Below are 25,788 nucleotides of genomic sequence, written 5' to 3'. Positions count from 1 at the left end.
TGGTTCTTCCTGGGGTTTTCCCGGGTTCTTCCTCCACCATTAATACTGGCCGCCATGAATAGCCTATCGTGTGCTGAAAATGGCGTTAAACCCCACAACAACAACAACAATGTTACCAATCTCCAGTACCGTGACGTCAGCTCTCCTGTTCCATTCCTATTATCCCCATACGACAATTCCACTTTCCCTTGTCCGTATACAGTCCCAATATAACCCATGTTCAATTCACATTGTCCGTATATCGTCCCAGGATGTTTTTGGCTGGGATTTCCATTGTCCGTATAAATCTTTTCCGTATATCGTCCCACGACCTTTCTGACTCGGTTTTCCGTTGTCCGAATATCGTCCCCGTTTAACTACTGATGCTACTGCAGCAATAATTTTTCAGTAAAGAAGATGGTCACAATTACATTTTCTACAACACCCCTACTACTTAACGGAAAATCCAATTCTAGAAGATTATGTTACTAAAGTTAGAATAAAGAACACGGTAAATAAAATGTCTTTTACTCAGATTAAGATAACGTTCCCAATTTTTAACTCACACTCTTATAAAAAATATTAGCTATGTATTATTTGTTTACCAAAATAAAAACAACACCAGTATCGCCAGTCAGGAACAAAATTAACTTCATTTTGGACAAATTCAAGTCTAAAATACAATTATACGTAATGAAAGAGAAAAACTAACAAATACAAATTAATTATACATAACAAAAACGAAAGATCTATTTGGTATAGACATGTAAAGCATTCAAGCATTATTTTTGAAAGAAGTTGTTGTACTCTAGCAATTATTCGTTATTTAAAATGTCTTTGTGTTGGCTACCCAGAAGAAACTTACGTAGGTGACACGTATTTTTCATCTTTCAATTCAAATATGCACAAGGCTGTCTGCTTCAGTGATTTTTTTTTCAAACAAATCTCGTTGATTTATCTTGCTTTACAGGCAGTTCTCTTACTTCTTTCACTACCAAGAGCTTTTACTTTTAAAAAGTCTTTTGATCGACGACTAGGGTACCTGGTAGTACTAATATTAGTACCCTTACTCCTACTTCGTGGACACAACAAATCAAGTTGAGGCTACGACATCGTAGCTCGGAATACATATGAACTGGACGCGCTTGGTGATTCGCTTCTGTGTGAACGACAGTAGTTCAGAATATCGTTCACAATGGCTAGGACACTTGACGGAAAAGGCCGAAAAAATTCAAATGATTTGCTATCACAGTCACATCTTATATCACGGGAGGCAACTCAATAAACGTGATTATTTTGTCGCTTCCATTGGACTTTGTACAAGTTGACTGTGAAGAGGCAATAGGATGAGAAAGCTTTTGCTGATTTCTAACTCAGCCGTCCATGGCGGAGGTTATCTTGAACACTGTGCAGAACAGATTAAACAGTTTCTATCCAAGTTAGTCATGTTGTCGTATGAATTGTATGCACTTTCACCTTGGCGGGAATACACTATATATAGTTGATGCGTAGGGAGGGTGGGTTGGTGATGTTTTACAGTTTGATTATGGTCGTAGCATGAGGAGTTGCATGGGTGGAAACATACTTATTGTAACTTTCCATAGAAAATCTTTTGGGATATTCTTACCCAAAATGCCACGTGTCTTTTCGATCCAAACAACATAAATACCACAGTGTATTCTCTAGGCGATCGTAGAACAACAAGTAGGTCTCCGTTTTTTTTTTCTTATCTTCCGCTTTCAGAAAAAAAAAAAGGCGGAGACCTATTTGTTAGTCTATCCCGGTGCAAGATTGGGAGTCAAAAATCTCCTTGGTGTTGAAGCTGGGGACAGACTGAGTAAAAAACAAATTTTGGTATCAAAACTGTCAGACAAATAAAACAATCGGGTGGTTTTTGAAGCGCAAATGAGGGTAAAAGGAAACACTGGTATCAGGGTAGACCAGCAAGTTGTTCTCCACCTTTTTTTTTTTGTCTGACCGCCGCCAGTCAAAAAAAAAAAAAAAAAAAAAAAAGGTGGAGAACAACTTGCTGGTCTAGTATCAGGGTAGACGTCTTACATTGTGGCCTGTAAGACTAATAATCTCCATTAATCACACGTTATTTCCGTCTCGTTTTTGTACGCTTCTCCATTATTTACAGTGGCTCAACTCGGTAGATGGCTTGCACTTGGGTAAGGAAGAAACTTACTGATTTTCGGGCCAAAGGGTAAATCTTAATGGCCACGAAGAAACAAGAAAGATAAAGATAGCTTGTGCATAATAACTTTAGTTCTAGAACGCAGAAACCAAACCTTTTGAATGGCATGCACGTGGAGTAATGAAAGGTCTCTGCCTCGTTTTGGGGTCACAAAGTCGAAGGTCAGTCTAAAAGAAATAAATGGTTAATGAGTGTTTCTTAATAATTTATGCTGGGTAAGAAAAAAGCATTGATTTTTGGGGTCAAAGTTCAAGGTCACAGACTGAATGAAGAAAAATGTTTGGGGACATATTAAATAATAACTTTTGTTCGAGACTATGTACTGTGAAGTTTGTGAAGAGTCCTATTAATTTTGGGCATAAAAGGTCAAAATGTCCACTAGCATATTTCATCTCTGGGAAAAAAAATTAAGCACACTTTGAAAAGATCATTAGCAAAAAACTTGCAGTTTAATTTTGTTCAGTTAGCAGTATCAGAATTGTAATTAATTGAATACTACTTTTCTAGCATTAGTTTCAAGCCCAGTCATTGAGATCCACTGTTCAATAATCTTCAATCAACATTGCCCTATTAATATCTACATGGATGGCTATTTAAACACAAGGCAGTTGAATAGTATGCTGTTCACAGTTCTCTTGTTAAAAGTCACATCCATATTCAGTTCAGATCCATGAACATGGAAACAAGAAAAGAAGAAAGTTTAGAGTCACTGAAGGTTGTAGTTGAATTTATTTGGCAACGATGTCCAGTATACCCATTTTCAATGAGTTATGGACCTTTATCTTTTCATGGTCGTTATACTTTGAAATTCTACATCATCATGTACCATTATCCAGCACATCTCAGAAACTGATATGCATATGTTAATACCATCTTAGATGAGGCATTTCTTCTTTGATTTGATAGGATTTTGTTTTTAGAATTATTTCCTTTGCATAAGAGTTATGTCCTTTTTGTTTTTTTTCTGTATGTTTTACATTGTACTCAACACTCAATCAGAACCTAGTAAAGATAAGCAACTGTCTAACATATATTTCAAATTTAGAAGGAAACTTCACTCCATTTGAAGAAAGGTTGAGAGTTCGGAATATAGGTGGGCTATTAAATATTGATGGGTACTTGTAGCATTGCATTGTGAAACATTAACTTGTGTTTCCTTGTTTGTAATTGCTGGCAGTGTTGATGAATTTGTTGTTTTATGTCATGCAATCTTTGTTAACAGCCATTACAATGACAATATTAAAATATTTTAATATTTGGACATCTTTATGAATACAGTCATGGCATGGAATGCACGTGATATATTAGGAATAACAGGCTCTTGGTCACTATGTGCATGTAGGAAACACACAATTAGGCATAAAATTAAGTATATATTATTGGGATTATCAATGGAAAAGTATCAAAGTTGCTCTAGTTATTATTATTATTATTATTATTATTATTATTTCAGGAGCATGGTGAAGCAGGTGCTGTTTGTTCCATATGCATTGCATGATAGAGATAACTATGCACTGACTGCCAAGAAAGCCTTTGAAAACATGGGTTTGTGTTAAACTGATGACCGTCAAATCATGACAATTTGTGGGCCTCTGAATTTACTGTGTCATGCTCTACCTTTCAGCAGAGAGGGAGTCTTCTGTACATTTATTTATTTTCATGTATATCATGTATTGAGGATTTGCACAAAAAAAGTACACATTAGTCATTAATGAAATTAGTGTTATGTGAAGGTTTTGTAATGTATCTCCACAGTGTTCATTGTCCATTGGGTCTTTTGATTCATGATTTATTGTACTCAAAAAATCCACAAATATGGGTATCCTATACATAATATTACTCTCTATAATATAAGGCCCATCATTATGCCACTTTTCCTGTTATAAGGTGGGATAGGTCATTGATCAACTGTTTCAGTATTTAGCGGTAAAAAATTATTTGTATAATATGCTTCATTATGAGATAGCTTTACTGTATTGTAGAATACTTTGTGGCTCCCATGGATACTGTTATTTTGGGATGAGAATGTGATGCTCTGAAGCTTTCATGGAGAGTGTTATATTGGGGGAAGAGTCTGATAGTCTATGGATTACATTGACAGTGTTATATTGGGGTGAGAGTGTGATACTCTATGGCTTTCATGGACAGTGTTATATTGGGGGAAGAGTCTGATAGTCTATGGATTACATTGACATTGTTATGATGGGGGGAGAGTGGGATACTCTATGGCTTCCATGGACAGTGTTAAATTGAGGGAATGTGGTAATTTTATTTAGCTGAAAGTGATATATTGAGAAGCATATAGTCAAGTTTTCTCAGGAGCCAAAAATAAATCATACTTGGTCCCAATCACAGAATAAAATCAACTTTTCTGGGGTTCCTCAGGGGCAAACAGCTGACCCTAATGGGCCCAATCCAAATGTAAATTTTCTTTTCTCAGGGTTCTCTGGCAAACAGAAAGTCCTATTGGGCCTCAATCTCACTGTAAAAAAAATTCAAATTCACGCAGAGTTCCCAATTTCAGAAATTTTCTCTTGACTTTTCCAACTGATCATAGGTTTACCCGAAAATGATGGGCTCAGGTCCCATTCGCAATCTTCCAAGAAAATGATTGGCTCAGGTCCCATTCGCAATCTTCCAAGAAAATGATGGGCCCAGGTCCCATTCGTAATCTTCCAAGAAAATGAAAATCCGCGTTTGGTTAGATGCCTGTCCTGATTGATTAAGCCTTCATTAGTATGACCATGCAAGTTGAAAATACAGCAAGAAATTGATGTTGATTAAAATTGACTAAATATATTTCAGGCTTTGAGTTGGAAAGCATCCACACTCAGCCAAATCCTGTTGAAGCAGTTCATAAAGCAGAGGCTGTGTTCATTGGTAAGTCATCATCTCTTGCAAGTTCATACACTTTTCTCTGCAGATATGAAACTTAAGTTAAAAAAATATTGTGATTAGAAACTTATTACTTTTGTCTTTAATCTATTAGATACAAAAATGTATAGAGTTTTAATTTACTAAACAATTCTCAAAGACATAATTGTATGAAGGTTGCATAGTATATGCATAAACTTGAATGGAGGTCATGTATTATGTAGGCTTAAATTGGGAGGTCATTTATATTGTAGGCTTGAATCTTTAGTTTGAAGGGATCTCGGGCCTTTCGTGCTTATGGCATAATGTCCATTATGTATTGCCATATACAGGTAAAACACATTATAACGCAATGCTGAGGTGTCCAAAGAAAAACATCATGATATAAGCGGGTTGCATTAAAAAAAATTCGAAAAACTTCCGCATAGAAAATGTGCATTGAAATTTCAGTGTCATCAGTTTTAACTAACCTCATGATCGTGTATTGTTTGTTTTGTTCATGGGGATTCAACAGACAGCAAATATGCTTCAGTTTTGAATTGTATGTATAGTAGTATGTGGAAACAGTGCATGGTGAAATTAAGGCAACATTAAATGCAATGCTGGGATAAAAATCTACTAGGGATATGAATAATTGCCTATTCTGAGAACATGTATTTAGGATGTTAAAAAGAGAGGTCACCTTAAATTAAAAAATGGGAGCCATGCTGCCATCACATTATAAGTGGAATCACATCATAATGAATCGTGTTAAAATGGGTTTTACCTGTATAGCTTTTAGATGTTCATGTTTACATATCAAGGGAGGCAGTTCAAATTTAGGTAAATGGTTATACCTGATAAAAGTCTCCTGCCTTGAATATTGTTTCACTGATGATGATACTTGAAACAGTAGAATAAAATGTTTAAAACTCAAAGTAAGTTCTAAACAATACTCAAATTTTCATATGTATTCTCTTGTTTCATAAAGGAAATTTTGAAAAAATATATTTATTATTTAGAGTGGTCTGTTTATAATGGTAAATAGGACCATGAATATCAAGTTCTTGGGATATTTCTTCTTCCATCTGATCTTTAGTAAATTGGTTTCACTTCAACTTTCCAGTCCATCAGTATTCACAATACTTTGTATGTTCTGGCATTTAGTTTAGTTTAAGAAAGTCAACATTCACATACAATGTAACAGAATGTTTTCTTGAACCCTTCCACCCCTTCTGGGAACTGATAACATAGGTGTGAAGTTCTATGTGACCCACTGTTATGCGTTGGGGTGGGATGCTCCCAATATTTATTTGAATTACTGTGGAATTCACGCCCTGGCTCGTTTTTGTAGAAAGTGAAATTAGTGATAGAGAGAGGTAATGCTTCATGCCCCCAGTAAGCAATACCGACAATTAAATTATTAAGAACACAGGTGAAATTCAAAAGAATAACAATTTAATACAAATTAAACGATATTAATTTCTCAACCAATATTCGTCCTCTCGACCATGTAACAACCTATTTCATCATGTGATTATAGTGTCAGATGGCTTTCCCCTGTACTTGGTTTCTACTCATCTGTGCTCTACTCTGCTAATTCCTTTCCTCCTTCTGGTGTTTTCCATACTCCGATTCTTCCTATCCTCTTCCCCTTTTGTCTCCTTTTCTCCTCCTCCTTCTCTCTCTCTTTCTCCAGCAACTAGGCTTGTCCTCGGCCTACTGCCTTGTTCTATCCTGTCTCTCTGAGACTCGGGACTTGACTACCCGGTAGTTCTGCCCCCAAAAGCTTCCTATGAAAAACACAAGGACGTCAGCATTTGTGTTAGCCATCTCGCCTCACACTACATCAACAATCAATCAATCATCAGATAAAGGCTATCTACATCTTTGGTCATGCATTCATGCACATCGAAAAACCCACAGGCTCTTATAGAAAACAAGGTTGCAATAAAGAGCGGTAACCTACTTAGCATACAGACATCACTAAATTGCGTCACATCAATATATATATATATATATATATATATATATATATATATATATATATATATATATATATATATATTCTTAATCTCATTATTCTCAACAATATCACAACAATCCGACGCATTCATGTACATTACACTCCCACAAGTGTACACAAATATTCAAATATCCATATTATTTAAATTTACACACTGCAACCATTTCCAAAGTTACAATTTAATTCAACAATTGCAAAATCTAGAATATCACATAAATAAATACACTAGTTTACCACGAAGTAACTAAATAGCGAATTACAATATTAATTCTGATGAGTAAGCAATCTACATAATCATAGCTCATTTCTCAAGTACGCATGTAAATTAAACAATACAAAGGTAATTCTACATACTAACGATTCTAGTAAGTAAATATACATACTGCACATAATTACAATTACAATGCCGTAACATTTGCAACAATGGAGCAAATAATTCACTGACCTTTACGAAGCTTTCTGTCCTTGAATGTACCAAGGTTTTTCCCGCCAAATCATGAGTGGCTTCCAGAGATATTGCTACAGCTTGTCAGCACGATGCTTCACAATGACTAATTTGTTCCCAGCCCAAATGACTGTTAAATTCTGATTCAAATCGATGGCCCCACCCTTTCTCAGTTCTGATTGGATATCAATTCTACCCCAGTCGGTTCAGATTAACAGACAAGCCTCAGGCCATCTGTCAACACGGGGAGATTTACAACAGCAACAAGGGTCCTTTGTTCTAGCACAAAGCTTCTAACGTCTACATGTTAGTTTTGACACCTAATGAAGAGAACTCTTGTACAAACACGAATCGCGACGACAGTGCAGGGTCGACATACTCATGGCGCTAACCCATTCCTTTGTTCCTGACTTATGTAATCGCGGGCAGGCAAACATGACAATATACTTCTTCAATGATCAGTTTTTCTTTGTAACTATTCTAAAAGTACAATAATTAACATCTGTTTTAAAGGTCTTATTGAATATAAATGTTGATTTTGCAGGTGGAGGAAACACATTTCGTCTCTTAAAAACATTGTATGATGAAAACATTGTATCCGAAATCAGGAAAAGAGTGCTCGAGGTACAGATCTGAAGGCTGTCTAAACTGTTTAGTGGTGATACATTGTCAATAAGTAACTCGTTAGTGGTGATACATTTTCAATAAGTAACTATTTAGTGGTGATACATTTTCAATAAGTAACTCTTTAGTGTGATACATTTTCAATAAGTAACTATTTAGTGGTGATACATTTTCAATAAGTAACTCATTAGTGGTGATACATTTTCAATAAGTAACTCGTTAGTGGTGATACATTTTCAATAAGTAACTATTTAGTGGTGATACATTTTCAATAAGTAACTCTTTAGTGTGATACATTTTCAATAAGTAACTATTTAGTGGTGATACATTTTCAATAAGTAACTGTTTAGTGGTGATACATTTTCAATAAGTAACTATTTAGTGGTGATATATTTTCAATAAATAACTCTTCAGTGGTGATATATTTTCAATAAATAACTCTTTAGTGGTGATACATTTTCAATAAGTTAGGTTTAATACTGCTCAATAAGTAAGGTTTAATACTGCTCAAAGAAAATGGTTTATTATTCCTCAGCTGGGAGACTTGAGTTATGTTGATTTGTTTTTATATATTAAAGTGCATACATATGGTACTCATGATTTTCTATGGACAGCATAGACCTTGGTTTGCTGGCTCATTGTATGACAGCAGAACTGAGTCTACATGCTTATTGTTGGATGTAAAAACTTGTATGTTAACAAAATACCAGTGTGCTTAAATTGGTGGAATTATTTAACTAATTAAGCATTGACGTCAAATGCTGTATGTACTTTATAAATTGAGTCTATCAGGAAACTGCACAGACACATAATTACTGTTGCATAATGTACTGGAAGACCTGGGTCTATGCAGTTTGTTAGGCATGTTCAGTACAACAAACAACATAGACCCTGTTCTGGTGGTGCATTATGCAATGGCAGATGAGGACTGTGTTGTTTGTTGTTGGTCTCTACATATTGCAAGTACATGTGGTTAATTCCTCTCACACAGTTTACCAATGAAAATTAGTTTCATTTGCAGAACTTGTAAAACATTTGTGATTCCCATATGTCAGATATTTATCCAGTACTCATACTGTGCATGTGAAACAAACGGGAGTCATACAAGAGTCACATTTGTTTTTGGTTTAGTTTGGTGCTTTTATGGCACAGCAGCACATGTAGGCTATATAGTGCCATGGCAATTTAAGTAAAGTGTATTGCCCAAGGGGAGAGCATGGTAGCTGACCCAGGCTGGTCCGATGGTAGATTTCTAAACCCTCACCCTTTTGGTCTTGATCCCAGTCTGCTAACAACTGAGCCACTGTGGTTCCTCAAATTTGTTAGACAAATTTTGAATTGTAATGGTACATATAGAAGGCATATATTTTAGACTTTAAACAGCTTTTCTATGTTAGAATTCCTTTAAATATTAAGCATCTTTTTCTCCATGATTTGCATGTGAGAGTCAAAACAAACATGGCTAATATATCCTTATTAAAATTCTGGTATGTGATGCCACATGTTACTTACGTTTTTCCAAATTTTGATCAGTAGATTGGCTTCTAAACCGGCAGAATTTTCATTGACATCATTTTTACATGCTTGAAATGGATTGAAAACAAAACAAATGCATGTTTGCCGTATTATGTATTCTCAATCATGACAGTAAACTGATGACACCTACTTCAACTTTTCTGTCCTGATGGAGGGCAAAGAACCGGAGTGATATTTTTTGTTGTACATTGGCTTGGGATTTATGTTCAGTTTGTGAGTCAAGAAACATAACTATAACCAGTTTTGTAAAATGATTTTCAGTGAGAAATGGTAAATTGCACTGTGTTTGTTAGTGTCATTTTATCCTTTTTCAATCCCAGTCTCAAACAAGGCCTTCAAAGTGGATGTGTTTGATAGAGAAGAATTACTGTTCATATATATTAGTGTCCACATATTCCTTCCTCCATATAGAATCATAAAATCAACTTTGCATGAAACACGCTGTCTTTAAATGCTCCTCTTAAAAAAAAATCATAATACTTCAGTGTTTCTAACAATCAGTTTTGATCAGCTTTGTAAACAAAGACTAAAAAGCCATTAAGGACTGCCTTTGACTACATTATTATTTATAAAACCTAAAAGAAATACAATCTTTGTCTTAAACTCTCTATGAATTAGAACAGTAGGTAATCAGTTTACTGCAATTTGTGTACACATGTTGGCCATTACTTAATGATTCTAAATCTGACTAATTGGCATGTATGATTGCACCAATGATTGTATGGATTGGTTCAGGCTGGTTTCTCTAACATGTGTATAGAATCTGTAAAAGTACCATCTTAATTGTCATTTTTTTAATTTGGAAACTAAAATTTTTAATTTTCAGAAGTGGTAGATTCAGCTGTGTGGTCGTGACTGTCTTTATAAATAGTATATTTGTTCTACCACCAGTAGAATCACATATATGGTCTGTGTTTGTGTACATTTGTTATGTTCTAATGGTTAGGGGTGGGTGGGAGACTCATTTATCTGCTGAAAGTTGTAGGACATTATTCCAGTAAATTTCTTATAAATTTAAATTTTTTATCAAAGAATACATAACTTGCAGGTGCAAATTATTTCAGACATGCGTATTCCAAATTTTCAAAATTAATTTACTAAAATTGAACTTGCTTGGTTCAGATATGGAAGTTCATACCATGGCAATTTATTGCTTTACAGTGATGTTATTTTTTATTGCTCAGAACATGTAAAATTAAGTTTTTATTCCTATGATGTCATATTTGTTTTCTTAAAACTCTTTTCAGGATGGAATGCCATACATAGGTTCAAGTGCGGGTACCAATGTGGGTACAATAAGTATCAGCACCACAAATGATATGCCTATTGTGTATCCGCCCACATTCCAGGCGATTGGATTGGTGCCTTTTAATATTAACCCGCACTATTTGGATCCAGATCCTAACAGCAAACACATGGGGGTATGTTTACATTTAATTCCCACCTGTGACAGATTTCTTAACTGCTTGCTGCTATGCATCAGTAGTATTTTCTCACTTGGTTGAGATGATGGTGATGGTGACATCATTAGCATTACGGTCCTGTGTAATGTATATTTGATTTAATTATATCAAATTTAATATATATTTATTTAAATTTAATTTTGTTTGTTTGTCAGTTTTAAATTTGTTTTTATTTTTCATTATATGCTGTTATAATGTAAATTTATTCACTATTGATGATACTTTTTTCAGAAAATAGTTTGACCATGACCATTTGAGTAAACACCAGGTATTGATCTAAATCCTGACCTTGATTCAGATTTAGTAGCAACCATGTAAATAAGTTCTATTTTTATTTTAAAATGATTGGTTGTTGTCGAGGTCATGATGGGACTACGTGTTTAAGATGTAAACAATTTTTTTTTATTTTATATTTCTTAGAGTAAAATGATTGGTTTTCGTCAGGGCCACACTGGGTATACTTGATCTTTAACAAGTACATAATTTCTATGAGGTTCTGGAACATGATTGACTGAACCCCTTTTTGCATTTTAGAATACGATATGACCTTTGTTTTAGAGAGATATTCTCAGTGTTAGTTGGGCCCTTATACTAGATATTGTATGTTGTGCTGTTTGGGGTTATTTCAAATTACTTGGATTCGAAAGGATTAGTTCTTTTTTTCCCAGGAAAATATGTGTGCTAATGTGAAATTATTGAACAAGGACAGCTTTTATACAAATTTATTCAGATTTTCAAAACCAGAGTGATATCTCTTGTTTCTACAAGGAACTGTAGACTTCAGCACTTCAGATTACAGCATACTTTGTCATCTTCCATCTTGGATTCTTCGTCGGAACTCGAACTTGAAATCATTAGAATATTTTGTTATTAGGACTTCAAAAATTTTATTTGTGAATTATTCTTGGATTATTTTTGGATCTGATTCTTATAACCGTAAGTTTATATTTTTTCATTTTTACAGAATTTTTCCAGGAAAATAAATTATTATATTTTTCAAAGCTTGTTGTTTTCACTCTTTCTTGTGTTACTGTTTATTTGAGCCTCAACACATAACATAAGACATGGTAATCAACTGGTATTTCAGACAAAAAATTTCTTTATTTTCCAGCAGAATTCTGGTTTTATCCTGATGAGAAAAATTAGATTCTTGCTGTAGTCCATTTTTTATATCATCTCTGAACTGGTTTGTAAAATGAAAAACAGTCTGTGTGGTCCTATTCCATAACAATCATTGTAAAGCATTTGTTCAGTATATTAGTTAAGTCACAATCATTGTAAAGAGTATTCTGAATCTTCATGTAATGATGACTGATGGAAATGGAAAGAAATAAGTATGCTTTCAAAACATGGCATCTTGAGTATTTGAGAGAGAAAAAAACATAAACAGTTTGGATAAATGTATGAAAAATGTGTGGAAATGGCAGTGGATGAAGTGGAGTGTGTTATGTGTCATTTTTGACTTATAACTTAGCTTTAAAAAAATTCAGTCATATTGCTACAGTGCCTGCATTGTGGCAGTTTATAGTGATGTCTAGCACTGGGGCCTCATGCCACAGACATGTAGCATCATGTACCACCCAGTCACATGTTGTAATTAAACATAAAATGTGTCAATCTACCGTAACATCTCTGTCCACGAGCATTTAGTTGTAGTTGTTGTGGGATTTAACGCCATTTTTCACCACACGATAGGCTATGCATGGCAACCAGTATTAATGGTGGAGGAAGAACCCTGGTAAAACCCCAGGAAGAACCACCGACCCTTGAGAAGCTACTGGCAAGCTTTCTCACATATCCACATTAGCTGAATCCAATAGTCGAACCCACGCAGACAGAGGTGAGATGGCAGTGATCCGTAACGGAGAGCGCTTTAGGCCACTCTGCCACTTGGGGCCCCTCCACGAGCATGTGTTAGAGAACCTAATTAAGTAGGCCCTGCCTTAGGGCAAGGCAAATGAGGCAACTGCCTTGGGCCTTGCGTTTCTCTGCAATGCAGTTTTTTGTTTGGGGCCCCGCACTCATCGCTTGCAGCCTTGGGCCCTGCACATCCTAGGGCCGGGCCTGTAATGAAGTGCCAACTATGTTTTGATCTCGGACTAGAGAAAAAATTTGTTGTATTGTTACACTAATTAAAAAGTGGGCCTCCTTTTCTATTATCAAGTTAATTATGTCTTTTGAATCAAATAAAGGAGGTGGAATAAACAAAAAATCCTACATGCTTAAGAACCAGCAGCTCCAGTTGTATTTCAGATAACTTATTTTATTTGATCAATCGAACACTGTTATAAATGTTATTGTATATGCAATCTAATTAAACTACCTTAAATTAACCTACTCATAACTATGATTAAAGATAGCAAGGCAACCAAGTGAAATGAGTACATCATAAAATAAAGAGCTTTGTTTCACAGATATGGACCATTGTGGGGAAAACAAGTTTCAGAGAATTTCTGAATTCGCACATAAGAGATATTCTCAAGGAAAATAAGAAGTTTCACTGTTACTTGCAATGAAATTACGGCATCAGTATTTTCCTAATTGAACAATTCACAAATTCAGTTTTGATATAGATGATTGTCTTACGAAATGTTATCTTTTTTTTTGTATAAAAAGGAATATTGTTTGGTAGTGTATCAGCAGTCTGGTTCCTGGCTTCATACTCTATTTCTTTCATAACAACTATTATACACTAATCCGGGAACCAGGCTAATAAATAATTAAAAAAAGATGTACGTAATACATGAATATTTTTGCGTACCGTGTTGGTTGTTGAAACCAATTGGAAACGTTATCAATCTTTCAGATGTTGAACATTTTGAAAATAAAAAATGTATTTATACAGAATAACAAACAACTCATCGGAAAAGTGCTTTATTGACAATTATTCTTCTTGACACGATTATAAAACAAGGATTCAGACAGTAAACAACCCAGTTTCCCCCCTCTCCTACAATTCTCTTGATGTCTTTTGTCTAGCAGATTTTTGGGAGGTCCCTCGGTAACTTGTGCCTATGCTTATTGTGCGGTCTATGTTTTTGGACCCTGATGTGCACAAGTTATCAAGGGAGAGTTGTATATATAGTATTTTTTATACCTCTTTCTGGTTCTCATCAGTTTGTGATAGAAGATCTCATAATTGTTTATCGAAAGCATAGGCATTTGAAATTAACTCATTCAGGGACTGATAATTGTAGATAATTGCATCACATTTGAAATTATCGCATTCAGGGACTGATAATTGTAGATCAAATGCATAGGCATTTGAAATTGACCCATTCAGGAACTGATAATTATAGATCAAAAGCATAAGCATTTGAAATGAACCAATTCAGTGAGTGATAATTGTCAGTCAAAGAAGTAGGCATTTGAAATTAACCTTATAAAAGCTTCACTGCCCCATCTTAATAGTAATAAGAGGGTTGCTTTTTGTTACATTTTCAGCTTTCAAAGAATGTATCTGTTGATTACATACCACATGATTGGCAAGTACTAACATTTTAAAATTTGAAACACCTGGACTAGGATAATTTTTATTTTTTTATTTTTATGTTTTGCACTTTATCTTAGTCCCAAGGATCCGATATTTAGAAACTTCAGGTTAAAACTTTCATTCACATTCTGGTCTTTGTCGCTATTCATGATGGTTAATGTTTTTTGGTTTTGTTTTTACAAGCTTGTTGATAACTTAAGGGAAAACAATAATGCTGTATCTTATTAATTGTTAATTGAGGATTTACCATAAGAAACGGAGCCCCTAGTGGCTGAGTGGTCTAAAGCGCTCTCCATTACGGATCACTGCCAAATCACCTCTGTCTGCGTGGGTTCGAGTCTAGGATTCGGCCAATGTGGGTATGTGAGAAAGCTTGCCAGTAGCTTCTCGTGGGTCTCTGGTTCTTCCTGGGGTTTTCCCGGATTCTTCCTCCACCATTAATACTGGCTGCCATGCATAGCCTATAGTGTGCTGAAAATGGCGTTAAACCACACAACAGCAACAACAACAACCATAAGAAACATAAGATTAGATGTTGTTTATATAAACAGTCTTTAGCAAACTTAGAATGGTGCTTTATTCCTTGATTTAGCTTTCCTTTACTATTACTCGGTGTCATTGTTTTTATTTGAAATCAAGCGGCAATTGTGTTTATTTTCCTATTGATGTAAATGCACAGTGGAAATTCTGTTTGATACATGACAATATGCAATTTAGTATAAGTAGGATCTTTCTGTTATGGTAGTGTGTGCCTTAGTTCACATTTTAGTGGAGAAATAATTTCAGATTTATTGTTACAGAATGTTTCTTCATTTGTTTTAGGAAACCCGAGAAACCAGAATAAAACAGTTTCATGAAGCTGAAGATAGTCCTCCAGTTCTGGTAAATATGCTTAATATTATTTTGAAATGTTTATCAAGCGCAAAGCACAAAGGCCAATGAACCAAATTTTTTTATACCCTGCCAGAGAGGAGCATATAGTTACACTTGTCTGTCTGTCCATGCCTCCCATTCTTTTGTCCATCCTTCCACCCCACTTATATTAAAGTTTGCATTTTAGATCAGTTTCTTGTCTCATGCATTTTATATCAGTATGGTTGATGTTTCATGTTAAGTGCAACCTCTCCCACATAAATTTGTTAGTTTGACCTATATTTTGTTATTCAGTGACATTGGTTAAATCTTGCTTTTAAGTACAGTTTCTCAAGCAATTTGGCTGCAGGGATATGCATCTTTACGTTTGCATGTCTCAGTTGTACTTTTATCAGCTTCCCTTATTTACCAAAAGTTAGCCATTATGACCTGTATTTTGTACTCCTCAAAAGTTGGTCACTATGACCTGCATTTTATGACTCCTTCAGTGGCCTAGTGGTTAGAGCATCTGTCTTGGATGTTTGAGGTTGTGGCTTCCAACCCAGGCCAAGTCATACCAGAGACTTGGAAAAATGGTACTAACAGCTGCCTTGCTATACGCTGAGCAAAAAGAGGTTAGAGTTATGACTGTTCTGCCTGGTGTCAGGATCGTGGGACATCATGATATATGTCAGTGGCAAGATGCCCCAGTGCTAGACATTACTGTAAATGGGCACACTGTAGACATTGTAGCCATAGGACTGAAAAATTGTTAGGGCTATGTTAAAAATCCAGCACGCACATACACACACGTATATTTTATGATTCATTGAAGTCAAATTGCAGAAAATTCAGATATTGAAAAAGGTGTTGGTGTTCTTTATTTATCTCATGGTTTATGAAGCATTAGTGTAAATATTTGCTGCCCTTTAAGTGTCTTTTACTTTACTTCCAAGTTAAAGTATACTGTCTGCTTAACAATAACAAATCAGAAATTCACTTGTTACTAGAAAGATACTAGAAATGTGCAGATGCAACATGGATCAATATGATGCAATAAAAGGGCAATGTTCTGTGTCAAGTTGGGTCATAACTCCATACAATTATCCAACAAGAGTGAAAATCAAACTTAACATAGGTCTTCCTGATGTAAAACCCATTACCGGTACTCAATTAAATTTCAGTGTATGAAGTGCTTCAAATGTTATCAAGCAGAAATAAAATTCACAAAGGTTGTGGTGTGAAAGTACATGATGCTAGAGGATGGATGGACATGGGTAACACATTATGATCCTTTGATGGATATGACAGGGGCAGTACATGACAGGAAAGGATGGGTGGACATAGGTAACACTGAATGATTCCTCCATGGATATGGGATGGATATACAGTATATGGCATAAAAGGGTGGGTGGACATGGGTAACACTGACTGATTCTTCCATGGATATGGGATTGACATATCAAGCATACTGTAGTGCTGTGGCATCATGAGTCTTTAAGTCTGCAATTGGTGAAAAGTAAATAAAAACACTGACCTTCAAGATATTATATATGTCTATTTGTTTTTCTTTGCTGTATATTAAAATGCATTTAATTTCCAGTTTATGTCAGATGACTGCAGGAAATAATAGATAAACTGATGCCATGTAGATTCCAGCTTATGTGAGGAGAGTTACTCGGATAGTGTGTTAATACCGAAAACATATTTATGATGGCATAGACTTATCCTAATGTTGGGAACTTGATGTATATGTTGCTCAAAGTGTAAATCAACTTGAAAAATGTATCCTACTTCCATGGCACTCATTCTGCCTTCTGTGTTGTCCAACAGAAACTTATGAGAGAGAATTAAAGAAATGCATATCTAACCACCTGTGACACAGGAAGTAGTGCCGGGATTGTTGCTGAGTGGACCACCAGCGTGAGCATGAAAGTACATGTTGACCACAGACTGTTTAAACATCTCCCAGTGTTCCAGTGAAAAGTAATAAATATTGTACAACAAATTTTTGAAGTAAACACCTGTCAGTTGTGGGAGCCACCAGAATGCAACAACCATCCATACTTCACATTTTGACTCTTATTTGCTACCAAAGATTTGATCTCTTGGCTCTTGAGAAATACAGTAATCATGTGATGTAACTCATGCATAATATCATTGGACATATTCAGTTGACAAACTGGTTAAGCAATTAGTTACAGTGATAGTGATTTTATGAAGATATAGATTCAGTTTGAGAACATGGGATATGGCCACTACTTGGAGACATTGAAATTCATGGGTGTGTTTTTAAAGTAGTGTACTCATCAGCAATCCCTAGATTTTCTTGAAATCAACAGGTGATGTAGAACTTGTAACTTATGATCATGTAGTGTATATAAGTACATGATAGGTGGCACTATGCAGAACAAATACCAAAATCTTTGAATACCTCAATAACATAGAACCCACGATATCATAGGAAACTGACATATATGGCATAAAAGTATGGTGGACATAGTTAACACTTTATGATTCCTCCATGGAGATGGGATAGATATACTATACCAGACAAGAAAGGATGGATGGACATAGGTAACAGTGTATGGTTCCTCCATGGATATGGCAGGGGCATACAGTGCATGACAGGAAAGGATGGGTGGACATTGGTAACACTGTATGATTCCTTGTTTATTGTAAATTATGTTTCTTCCAGAATACTTAGCTGATTGCTTAATGATTAAGTTATCCCACACCATCCTGCAAATGCAGGTATCCTTATTGATGTATTCATAAGGTTTAACTTGAAGAATAGCTGGTATATTGGTAGCTATCTAGCAGTGGCAAGGATAGGTAATTATGGTAGTATCTTGGTAGAGTTACTTCCCATAAATACCATGTTTATAGTCTATATAGTATATAGACAAGAAAAACTAATTTTTTTGGTCTTTCTTGTAAAAGCTGGATTTAGGCAATAACAGAAGTTATTAAAGTTAACGTGATCAAGTATGTATTCTCAAAGAAACATGATTTAGTGTAAAAATGTCCTTCATGAAAATCGATATAGTTAATATGTCAAAGAATTCAACCCCTCCAAACCTTTTGCCACTTTTACTATCAGTTTTATTCTTTAAGCAATGGGAAAGTTTGAAAGCAGCAAGCAAAGTATTGTATATCTAATGTTACTTGATCCTCAAACAGGGTTCCTACGGTCTTTGAAGGTCTTTGACAGTATAGGAAAAACGAGATAGCATTTCAAGGCCTTGAAAGTTTGGGAAAATTGAGCAGATTGCCCTGAGGTCTTTAAAAGTTTTTGAAAATTGAAATAAATTCTTACATTTTAATTTATTTCCATAATCACAAATAAAATTATCCAAGCTTGTTAGATTCAGATGTAGTCAGGTTTTCCTGTCTTCTTTCTTTTGATGACCCATTTTTTTTCATTGCCACTGCAATTACAAACAAGCTTTTGAATTTCATCATTAAATAATAGTGTAGTATTTTGCATTTGTTGTTTTCTCATATAACCTGTTTACAAAATGTTAGAAAAGTTAGGTCTTGGAAATCTATGTTTGTGGTCTTTGAAAGCTGGGAAAAGTCTTTGAATTTATCATTCAGAATTCTGTATGAACCCTGGTCAAATGTTTTAGTCAAATGCAGATAATTTTTAAACTTATAAAGTTAACATAGTTTTTCAACAACTCCTTATCAGGATGTATTTGTTTCTGCATCCACATTAGTTTAATAGATTCACATAATGAAACAAAGTAGATGTAGGTAATGCCAGTCCAGTTGTTTTTTGTTGTTGTAATTTTCTTTCTTTAACAATAAAAAGTCCTTTGATCTGAACCTGAATGTCCAAACAGCTCTCTGATAATGAACCAGTCCCATGGACATTGATATCCAAGGAGCTGCAATTCCAAATTAATTGGATTAACCCTGGCAGTTTGAGTAAATAGACTAAAAATTAGAATCAATTGAGCTTTTGTGTTCTTGCTTTATCTAAGTTTCATCCTTGTTCAGCTCACCTTATGACACCTGCATTACTGTATATTCTGTCTTATATGTTGAGTCCAGCTGCAGTCAATGCAGACCATTATCTGCCATCACATAATGCACCAGCAGATCAGGGTCTGTATTGTTTAGTCCACTGATTACTTCCAACAAATTGTATAGACCCACATCTGTGGTTGCATAATGCATTGACAGATCTGGGTTTGTAAGTTTGCAGTTTATGTTTAATGAATCAAAAGCAACTACCCTGTCGAAGTTGCCCTTTGCTTTTCCTTTGACAAGTAAGTTTTTGTCAATGTTTAGATTTCATGTTAACTTTTTAAATATCATATACAGCAGGCATGTACAACTTCCTCCAGGATGTGGGCTGGATAAGCGATTTTTAAGTCACACTCTATGATGTAAATTGGTCAATAAAATGGGCTGTAGTTTGCAGATCTGTGTTGCTCCTAGCCTATTTTGGGAGGGCACTGTACCCTTTCCTCTGAAATTAGCACCTTGTCCTCTCTGGGGTACACCCTCCCCTCCTTGGGGTTTGACGTGCCCTCCTTATGGGGTTGGTCTGTTTTAAATCTCCTTGGGCTGTGACCTGCCATCCTCATGGAGTTGGCCTGTTTTTAATCTCCTGAAGTCTAATACATGACATATAGTTGATTTCTACTTGAGCAATTTGGACATCAGTTTGGTGTCATTTATCTACTATACTCAATCATATGTCCAGTCCAACAGCAAACTGCACATACCCAGATCTGAGATCTCATAATGAGTTACAGATTTGAGTCTTTGCAGTTGGTTTGGAGTAATCAGTAGTACAAACAATGTAAACCCTGAGATATATATATATATATATATATATATATATATATATATATATATATATATATATATATATATATATATATGTATATATATATACACACACATATACATGCATATATATATGGTATTCTAGCTTTTCACTTGCAGTGTAAATATTATTTTCAGTGCACCAGTGGAGTGCATACAAACCGTATTTTAGTGAGGGTACCTTCAGAAGAGACCTTACCATGCACAAAAATGTCTGGACAGGCAATAAATACTATGCCCTGATAATTGGTGGTCTTGCATATCAACCATTGATTCCAGTTTTGCTGGAATCATACAAATTTCAGAACCATAATTCAACATTCCAAAAATGCGGTTAACAGTTCTGATTTGTATGGCTTGAAGTAAAAATAATTGATGTAAAATCTAAAAGCTGCTCACTAAACTAACTTGTTTTGCATTTTTTTCTTGTCTTGTGTTCTTGACAACATGGGCAGAACTCCACATGAGCATACCATTGTTTCCTTTGTTTCATTGAGAGCATTGCCATTCATTTGTAAAATTGGGTACTTCAGTAAGCATGTATCATTGTTGTGGTATTATGTTAAAAGCATAAGAATGTCGGATGATAATGAAACATCTGCACAACCAGATATGGCCAAGTGTAAAGCCAAGATGAAAATCAAACAGAAAAATGATGAAGAATATGTGTTAACTTACCCTGATGTAATTGGTAAATCACACTTGGGTGATTGCTATTGTTTCTGCAAATTTTTGGGATAGATATTATCATGTGTGTGTGTGTGTGATTTGGATTTTTAACGTAGCTTTAACAATGTTTCAGTCATATCGCTACAATATCTGCAGTGTGGCAGTTTATCTGGATGTCTAGCACTGGGGCATCATGCCGCAGACATGTAGCATAATGTCCCACCCAGTCACATTATTCTGACACCAGTCCTAACACAAACATCTTAATGCTGAGTGCATAGTGAGGTAACTGTTAATACCATTTTTTATGAGTCTTTGGTTTTGACTTTGCTGGGGTTTGAACCTGCATCTGAGGTGGACGCTCTTACCACTAGGCCACCGGAGTGGTCAGACATTATTATAAGCTATGGAGGCCTTGATGACATTGAGACATGTTTCTACTAAGAAGTACATTACTATGGCAAAAGCTGTGGAATCTAGCGGTAAGATGAGTTCATATTGACTCATGCATACTACAATGTAACAAATGCTGAAGTATTGTTTACAGAATTTATTTCAGAAATTGGACTTCCAATACCTGTGGCAGATCTTGCTGGGAAACTCTTCTGAAAAATGTTTCCAGTTTCTGTTTGCAAAATGTTTGGATCTGCCAGAACCAAAACAGCTAACATCGTCCACACTCTGAGAAATAACAGTGCTAGTCAGAAAATTCCAGCTATATGTAGTTATATGCTTAAACTTGTTGGAATTTTTCTTAATGCTTTTAAAACTTGTACAATTGTTAGGTTAATTTTCAACATTTGTATTATCTTGTTTGCATGTGATTAGTGTGCAAATGGTTATACATTTTCATTATTTGTGCTGCACTATCTGTTGTTTTCTTTTCCTTTATTAATGAAATATGATTTGATGTACGAAATAAGATCAATCTCTTGTAATGAAACAAATATTAATAAGTCATCCTGTGAATAAAACTGATTAATTGTTCCATGAGTCAGTTGTATGGTTCCTTTTTTTTTTAACCTAAAAAAGTTGGCTGGTTTGGTCTCAGTACAGCACTCTTCATTCATATGTGTCATGTTTATGTGTATTGCAGGGTTTGAGGGAAGGATCCATGTTGCTTATAGAGGGTGATAGGGCCACACTGCTGGGTCCCCACCATGCCAGACTTTTTCAAAGGTCAGTAACAGTGTTTAATTTATGTCCATTTGTATACAACATGTAGCTGGTATTTACAGAGATCATGATTTCATCCAAATTGTACATTCTAAATTTAGGCAAGTTATAGTTTTAGCAAGTAAAGATATAGGGAGGTTATAATATGGAAATATATTAGGTGAGAAATTTTGATGGGATATATATGGATATATTTTCACAGTCATATATTCTGGAACCACTAAAATTGCTTACCAAATAAATAAGTTGTTTTCTTATCAATTGAAATTCATGTATTGGTTCTATCTTTTAGTTAGGTTTAAGTGTAATGATTGTAAATTCAATGTGCCCATTGTATTCAAACGTGAAATATGCCAATCTACTGTAACAGCTATGTACACTAGCGTTTCTGTGAGAACCTAATTAAGTGCTGACCTTGTTTTGATACTTGATTGCGCAAGTATTTGTTGTATTGTTGCAATGAATTAAACCTGACGTTCTTGTATCACCATGTCACTTACATCTTTTGTATCAAATAAAGTGGGTAGAATACATGAAAAGTTAAAATTCATGCAAATCGAACCTGTGTAAGAGCTAGCATGCCCCAGTAGTGTCAGGTCAACTCATTTAAAGTAATCGATCAAACAGTTATAATTCTTTTGTGACTGTAATATAATCAAACTAAACCTTAAAACCTACTGACATTCACAAATGTGATCAAAGATAGAAAGACAACCAAGCGAAATGAATACTTCAGTACATTAAATTCGGATTCACGTGTATGTTTTTTAATGAGAAGTTAGTTTCAGAGTTTGTAGTTAACTTTTAATCCCTGAATTGGCACTCGGAGATTTCCTCATGGTTGAGAAGTTTCACTATTAATTGTAATGAAATCATGGTATCAATATTGCACTACTAGAACAATTAAAAAAAAAGAGTTTTGACCTTGAAGTCTGTTTCACGAACTGAATGTTCCACTTTTCTTTAATAAGAGGAATCTTGTATGAATTTGAATCAGTACATAGTCTGGCTCCCTGATTGTTATGACACTTGCATTGCATTTCAAAATAGTATAGAGCAAAGCAAGGAACATATGGAGTAGGGAACCAGACTGCTCAACAACAACATAAAGCAGTGATGTAATACACAATGTTTTTGCATACAAATGAAAGATTGTTGAAACCATTTAGAATAATGTTAGCAATCTTTCAGCAGTTGGGCATCTTGAAAACAAATGTCATTTTTAAAAAAAAAACATGAAAATGAATAACTTTGATAGATAAAGTGATTGTTAAACCATTATTCCCAACATGATTTTAAAACGAGTATTCTGCCATTAAAAAGACCATTTCGCCTCCCCTCTAATTCTGAATAAATATATTATTTAGTAACAATGTCAAAATTTACTGGGGACCTGAAATTATGACCATGGACAGTTAAATTAAAGGGTACCTGGAATTTTGACTATATACAGATGTAGTACAATTACAGCTGATTTTGAGAGTTTAGATGAATAATTTTGTTTATACTGAATCTGCAGGTTTTCAGGACCTATAAGTGCATAACTGGTTCATTCACTGATCTAGATAATTGAGGTCTGGATAAAAGAGTTTATACTACATTTTAGTGAGGTTAATAATTGATTGTATGGACATTATCAAAACATTTCAAAAGCTTATTTATTATTCCTTTTGTCAAGTCTGTAATGTCAGTGACTGTTTTTTGTCCTAATGTTGTAAGCAAGACACTGGATATCAGATAACAGTGCTGGAGGCCATCCCCCTTACAGTGAATATAAAATAATATTAGACCTGTGTCATTTTGGGAAAAAATTAAATGTCAAAATTGTGACATAATTATTAGGCTTTTAATTTTCATTTTCTTTTAATTTCAGAGGCCAGGATCCTGTTGAGTATCCATCAGACTCTGATCTAAGTTTTTTGCTTAGACACTGAGATACCTACTGTGATGATGTCATTGGTCTTTTCAGAATATTAGCAGATATATTCTCACCATTTATATGAAAATGTTCCAAGTACCATTGGAAACAAATGCATCTTTCTGGGACCATGCATAGACATATTAGCCTGTTTCTTGTCCATATTTATCACATGCTTTTAAAGGCATATAAAACATAACAAATGGATAAGAGATACTTATGATGTATTTACATTAAATATTGTTTATTTCTATAAGTTGTACTTATGAATAAGTTGTATGCATCGTGGGTGAATTTAGGAGATTAATACCATCCAATGAGGATTTCAGATTGAACTAGAGGAAACTGGTCTTTTTTGTGAGGTGGTCCCCTACGACAGGAGAACTATGCCCTTTTACATAGCAAATGAGACTAAACAAACATGGTGGGGGTGATCAGAATTAGAAGTTTTACTTTAATATATTGTATGGTGACAGCCTGCTTATTTGATCTTTCCAGTGTTCTAAATTCTGGTAACCAACAGGTAGACTGTCTTCTAGGTTTAGCTTGTGTTCTGTGGATGCATTTTACCAGGTGCTGTATAATGATAATTGATGTCAGGTGCTGTCTTCAGTCTCTGGCAAAAGAGATTTTAAAGAGAGACAGAAAGAGAGAGAGAGAGAGAGAGAGAGAATGAGAGTATGATCACATTAGCATTGGAAAATAATTGGTTGCATTCATCCCATCTTGATAGATGATGAAAGATTTCTATTAAAAAAAGGATGAAAAGACATCAAGGTGGGAAAGAAGCATAGAAGGGAAACAGGACATGGTGGGAAAGAGAGCTGATCATATATGCAGAACAGGAAAGAAATCTGCTGACATACAATACATTAGATGTTATTTTTTAATGTGAGAACAGATATACTGTCAAGTGTGAAATTCAAAGGGTATTGGCAGAATAATTTTGAGCTCAAAAATGCACAAATTTTTTCGTTCAGTACCATTTTTGTGGCACTACCCAATGATATGTCTATCTCAGTTTAACATGTCTAATTAATACATATATTTTCACATCTGTTATGAAACACATTTTCATACTAGTGTGTAGTGTGGGTCCTTATTGATGGTATATGGTCACAATATGTGACATTAATTTACACAGAATTTTGGCAGTTTCTAAAATCATACATAGATCAGTTTGTGACATGCTTGTTTATTTCCAGTCAATGGCAACGTAGATGGACTCCAAAGGATGTTTGATAACAGAAGTAAAGTTTTTACTAATATAGATACATTGATAAAGAACCTGAACCAGAGCTGCCATTGCTTAAATGGTCTGTATTATTCTTTCTACATGGAATTTGATGGACCCTGACATTCCATAGTAGAGTGAAATTGCATATATGTGTCTATTCTGTTGGAGTTCAGTACATGTTGGAGATCAATAAAAGATATTTATATCTTTTGTAATTTTTTTATTTTATTCCCTTAATTAAATTTGTTGATATTATTTTAATTCATGTGTCTATCTTTTATATTGATGGTAAAGGTATTTCTTAATAACGGTGTGTATTTTTTACCAGTATGTTTGTATATTGTGGTAAGGCTCCATTGTACATGTTGAAGACTATATTGCTAATGTATTGGTAATAGTGGTATTTCTAAATTAATTTTAAAATAAAATTTCCACTTGAACCTTTTTTGCTCTAAACAATGCTTTGCCACTTTTAATG

The 25,788-nt window shown here is 34.8% G+C and overlaps 1 protein-coding gene across 2 annotated transcripts; it reads left to right on the top strand.

The window, feature by feature from the left end:
• Positions 1–1,181: 1,181 nt before the first annotated feature.
• On the top strand, positions 1,182–25,520 carry LOC149779088 (alpha-aspartyl dipeptidase-like). 2 transcript variants are annotated; one of them, XM_089939638.1, is made up of 8 exons: positions 1,182–1,417; positions 3,630–3,721; positions 4,982–5,056; positions 8,045–8,124; positions 10,908–11,081; positions 15,439–15,498; positions 22,076–22,158; positions 24,029–25,520. In XM_089939638.1, exons 1-8 carry the CDS (start codon positions 1,326–1,328, stop codon positions 24,087–24,089), a joined length of 717 nt encoding a protein of 238 aa, XP_089795764.1. In that variant the 5' UTR covers positions 1,182–1,325; the 3' UTR covers positions 24,090–25,520. The 2 variants fall into 2 exon arrangements, with proteins under 2 accessions (XP_089795764.1, XP_089795765.1); XM_089939639.1 differs by lacking the exon at positions 3,630–3,721 and having other exon boundaries at positions 1,230–1,417.
• Positions 25,521–25,788: the final 268 nt, after the last annotated feature.

The sequence above is a fragment of the Sinohyriopsis cumingii genome, chromosome 17 (genome assembly GCF_028554795.1).
Source record: "Sinohyriopsis cumingii isolate HCF-2022 chromosome 17, ASM2855479v2, whole genome shotgun sequence".
Classification (NCBI taxonomy): Eukaryota; Metazoa; Mollusca; class Bivalvia; order Unionida; family Unionidae; genus Sinohyriopsis; species Sinohyriopsis cumingii.
Note: the sequence above shows the minus strand (reverse complement) of the source record. Positions and strands in the feature narration are given on the sequence as shown.